General features: G+C 33.7%; 1 protein-coding gene across 2 annotated transcripts in view; it reads left to right on the top strand.

Annotated features, from left to right (window-relative positions):
- Nucleotides 1-2,042: 2,042 nt before the first annotated feature.
- The window catches only part of ANXA1 (annexin A1), a 30,251-nt gene continuing 27,377 nt past the window's right edge, over nt 2,043-4,916 (top strand). Inside the window, exons 1-2 of one of the 2 annotated variants that reach the window (XM_011965131.1) lie at nt 2,171-2,236; nt 4,537-4,674. In XM_011965131.1, coding sequence (XP_011820521.1) covers nt 4,656-4,674 — 19 coding nt within the window. In that variant the 5' untranslated portion in view covers nt 2,171-2,236; nt 4,537-4,655. Of the gene's footprint in view, nt 2,237-4,536; nt 4,675-4,916 lie in introns of both variants that reach the window. The other variant, XM_011965132.1, reaches the window with a different exon arrangement.

Genomic DNA, 4,916 nt, shown 5'->3' with positions numbered 1-4,916 from the left:
CGTTTCACCCACAAAAAACATTTAACCCATGATTATCCCCTAACTGTTAATGATAACGTATTTTACTTGTTCTTTTATTTCCATAAATCTACTCGACATTATTATTGTGTGAAGAAAAAGATTCTGACAGATTATTCACAGCAATATACCTAGATGATTAGTGGCTTTCTTTTTGTTTTATGTTTAGGAGTTTCACTTGCCTTTAGTGTTACAGCTGGAAGTTAATTTTGGAAACACATTCTTTTCATTTTTTTTTCTTAATTCTGCTACAATTACCATGTTTATTGTTGACATTTTAGGTTTGTCTATGTATTACAAATCCAAATATATAAAATAATTCCATTCAGTTTATGGCACTGGTAATAGCAGCAACAAAACAAAATGAGACTATATATGTTTTCTAGGTTGTTATATTTTATAAAATGTAAGTGAACTTTTTTCTTCTTTCACAAGAGCGTCACTATACAGGAATGTTCCAATAGTTCCATTACCAGAGTTAGGAATACAAATGCAAATTAAAGACAAAAAGAAAACCAGATTTTGTATAAGTATCTTATTCCTTCTCACCTGATGACATAAATATGGTATTAGAAAGTTAGTCTACATTTGTCAAGATCAATGTGCAATATCAGTTAACTTGTTAGCAGATAACTAATTATTTTTCAACTTACACATATGATAGTAAAAACATATATTGACATTTTCTGAAATATTTAGATTAGATGATCGTCCTACTTCAGGATATGTTGACTTCATTGATATTGGCCTTGAGAACTTAGACTGTATTATAAAATACTGTTGATCTTTACAAAGTATTTTCATTAACTTCCTAAACTTGATGTATTTTACCAGAGATATCTATGAGAAAAAGAGGAAAAGAACAAACCACTAAATGTAGCATAAATTGAGCCATAATGCTATGAGAGTTTACACTTGTGCACTTTAATGGAAACATCATATAATATTTTGTTGGGTTTCACGAAGAATGAAAATGAGCCACTATGGAAGTTACCAGAACCAATTTTCCTTCCATCAGGTGGGAAATTTCTTATGGAATGTGTTCTGTAATAGTTGCTGCTCCAATAATCTTTTCATTTCATAGGTCTAGTTCCTCGTTTTGTTGTTCAACTAGTTTACAATGTCAAAGATCTATTCGTATCAAAATTTATGCATAACTGATCTATATTACAATTTATATATACAGTTCTATGTAACTGACTCTATTTAAAAGAATTAATGTAGATAGGCCTTTTAATGTCAATGCTTTTATTGAATGTCATAATGATCAAATTTTTGGCATTACCTTTGTTCAAAATTTTGAGCCAATCTGGAACTTTATTACTTCTATATTTCTTATAACAACAAGCTATATCTAGGAACAAAAGTCTTTTGTTTTTGAAGGCAAAAAAATATAAATAGAAAGTCATTCGGCACTGTGTAATGTTAAAATTTACAAATATTATGTTATTTCTCCATTGTCACAAGAATTCTAGTGGGTAGACAACTTAGATAATGCTCCTATATACAAAAGTAAAAACAGCTAGGCATGGTGGCTCACACCTGTAATTCCAACTCTTAGGGAGGCAGAGGCAGGAGGACAGCTTGAGCCCAGGAGTTTGAGACCTGCCTGGGCAATATAACAAGAACCCATTCTCCACTAAAAGGGAGGGAAAAAAAGACAACAAAACAAAAGTAAAAACAGGTTCAGGAAAATTCAATATGTCCCTAAAGTCACAGAATAATAAGTGGAGGTGGAATTCAAATGTAAAATTTTGTTTGTTTAGTTTTGAAGATAACATACTTTTTTTAGTCTACAACCTATTTAACTACAAAAGTGTGCCAATCAGTGGTATTAGGATTGGGGCAGATGTATACTCTGAAAATAAAAGTGCAAAATAAATATACCATCTGGAAATAAAAGTGCAAAATAAATATACCATCTGGAAATAAAAGTGCAAAATACAGAGGGGGGAAAAATCAGTCCTTCCATTTCTTTTCCTTTGTAATGCCACTTGAGTTGGTTTAGTGAGTAGTTTTGCAAGACTTGTTTCACTTTGTTTTTGGACATAGCTGAGCCACGTACTTCAAACAGAAGGCAGCCAATTACTAACTTCTGGTTGCTAGGTGTGGCTTCCTTTCAAATCCTATAAAATCAGGAGCCCAAGTCTCCACCGCTAGTGTGAAATCTTCAGAGAAGAATTTCCCCTTAGTTCTTTGCAAGAAGGTAGAGATAAAGGTAAGTCTTGGTTTTCCTTTTAGTTAGTTTTGGTTGTTTTGAAAACTTTTCTCATCACTATGTTAAATGTCTGCTTCTACAGGATTTATGGTTAGTTGCATTTAACATGATAAGTCATTCATAAATCTTTCTGTAGAATTACATTGGATATTTATATTTTAGGAATCACAAATTACAATGTTTTTGTTCTTCTTAGTTAACAAATACAAGTAAAAATATGATGTTTGCTTAATACTGGCTCATTGTATTCTTGGTAAGTTACCATGAGAAAGAAGGAAAGAATGTGCTTTTCCTTTGGTAGCCTTTAAAGAATGTGTTTTTCCTTTTCTTCCCCTTGAAATATTTCTTCCCAAGAGCTGTGTGTGTTTTACAGAGAAATCATGATGGGGGCTGCTTTTTGGGGGCAAGAACAAAAGTGATAAGAGTGAGCTGCAGGGAACTGTTTCAAAATAGTAGGACTTTCATAATTTATTTTCCTCTTTTGTAAGGAAAACGAGATAAATCAGACCTCAAAGTGATAATCATGCCCTTTGTAATAAACATTTTTAAATATATGTTATGTTTGCTCGTGCTATTTAAATTAAAAATATATGTTATGTTTGCTCGTGCTATTTAAAATAAGAAGGTCCGCTTATTACTTGTTTCATTTAAAGAGGGTGTGGTCACATTCCTTTTCTTGTAGGCTCTGTGTCATATACAGGCTTTTCAAATGCTGGCTGGAAAACCTAAGAAGAAGGGAAATACTTACTGGGTAGTGTCAGATACATTAGCCTAAGGGAATGTTAGTAAGGCCCTCTAACAGCTATTCCACTTGAGTGTTGCATGAGCTAATGGCCATAAAACTCCTTAGAAAAGCGCAAAGCAAAACTAAAGAAGAGTATTTACTGGTGTTGGATATATTTGTAAAAGTGAGATTACAAATCATGACCATATATCTGGGTATTTTTTCTTAAACATATTCCTTCAAAGATTTTTCTGTTTTTTCATTTTAAATGTTTATTAAATGTTCTGATTTCTTATGTTCACTGCTAATTAAGGATGAGATTTTTCCTGCCTCGATTACGTCTAAAAGATTGTATAAACTTTGAAAAAGCAATGTTACCCCCTTTCCACAGGAGTATTTTGGTAGCTGTGAGAGAGTGCACTTTGCAAATGACTCAAATGTGGTAAAATGTTGGTTTCATAATTCTGAAATGGCCTCTTCCCCAAAAGTGACATTACCACCCTAGCTCCAGGCTCAACCACATCTGGCACATAGTCAGCATTTAACAGATGTTGACAAAATAGTTAAGAATAATATTATTAAGGAACCAACCAGAGTTTCAGGCTTATTAAATACTTTTTCAACCAAAATGTCTGCAAAGGTTGATTTCTGAAGATGACATTAGCTCTCTCTAGGCCTATTAATTTATGACATTTAAAATAAGAGCTAAACCAGTGGAATATTTTCAATGATAAACTATAAACAGTTTTTTGAAGTCAACTATTTCCTTTTCCTTTAAAGTTGGAGAGAATTTCATCAGGAAGCTCAGAACAGATCCAATTTACACAACACCTTCCTTCATTATGTTAGTTTTCTTCATCTTCATCCACTTGAAGTAAAATTTAAGATTGGCACTTCAGAGCTGTAAATGGATCTTAGATACTAATTACTTCAACATTTTTATTTTATAAATGAAGACCCTCTGGAGAAGCTAAATGTTTTTCTTGAGGTCAGATCGCCAGATAATCAAGAACTAGTACACTTCAATTTGTATTTTATATCCTATAGTTGTGGGGAGAAAATGTTTGTTAAATTAGTGTAGATATGTTTTTAAAAATATTAGCAATGATACATGATACTCATTCAATAATACTTATTAACATCCAAAATTCCAGGCATTTTGCTAGGTATTGGAAGTACATACATAATGAATATTATTATGTTAGCACGGGCCTCATGGCCTGCTCCTGGGGAATATAAATAAACCAATGGAAAGTGATAATACAGAATGGTGGGGCTGGTGTAGGGGTGAAGTCAGGATGCTATGGGAGAGCATGGAAGGTCACCTAATCCAGGACTGAGGAACGAATGAAGGGTTTCTGAAGAACATGATGAGGTCAATGCTGATGCCTCACTTAGGAGTAGCTATTAGTTAGGCAAAGAGAACTGAATGTGGAGAAGGAACAAGTATTCCAGGCAAGAAGAACACCCTATGGAAAAGCCCGGAAGCAAAACATTAGTGAGGCTACCTTTCATAAATTGTTTTTTGTAAATCATGCCATTGTGCAGTCTTAATTGCCTTCTCTCATCAGGAAAGGTGTGGGAAGGACTTGTGAAATATATATTCGAGGAAAAACTATGCACAAGGCATGCATTTAAAAATAAACTCCCTAAGGCTGGGTGAAACTTGCCATGGTCTGCACAAGTTGACTGTTAATGAATTTGATTCTCAGGTGTGAGTTATTAAAAAGAACACTGATCATGTCGTTTTCTTTTTGGTCACTAATTTAAAAGAATAACATCCTTCCCTCCTTCCTTCCTTCCCTCCTTCCCTCCTCCCCTCCTCTCTCCTTCCTTCCTTCCTTCCCTCCCTCCCTCCCGCCTTTCTTTCTCTCTCTCTCTCTTTCTTCTTTCTTTCTTTCTTTCTTTCTTTCTTTCTTTCTTTCTTTCTTTCTTTCTTTCTTTCTTTCTTTCTTT

This window comes from Mandrillus leucophaeus, unplaced genomic scaffold (genome assembly GCF_000951045.1).
Source record: "Mandrillus leucophaeus isolate KB7577 unplaced genomic scaffold, Mleu.le_1.0 Scaffold715, whole genome shotgun sequence".
Classification (NCBI taxonomy): Eukaryota; Metazoa; Chordata; class Mammalia; order Primates; family Cercopithecidae; genus Mandrillus; species Mandrillus leucophaeus.
The sequence above is the reverse complement of the archived record's forward strand: the minus strand, read 5'-3'. Positions and strand labels throughout refer to the sequence as shown.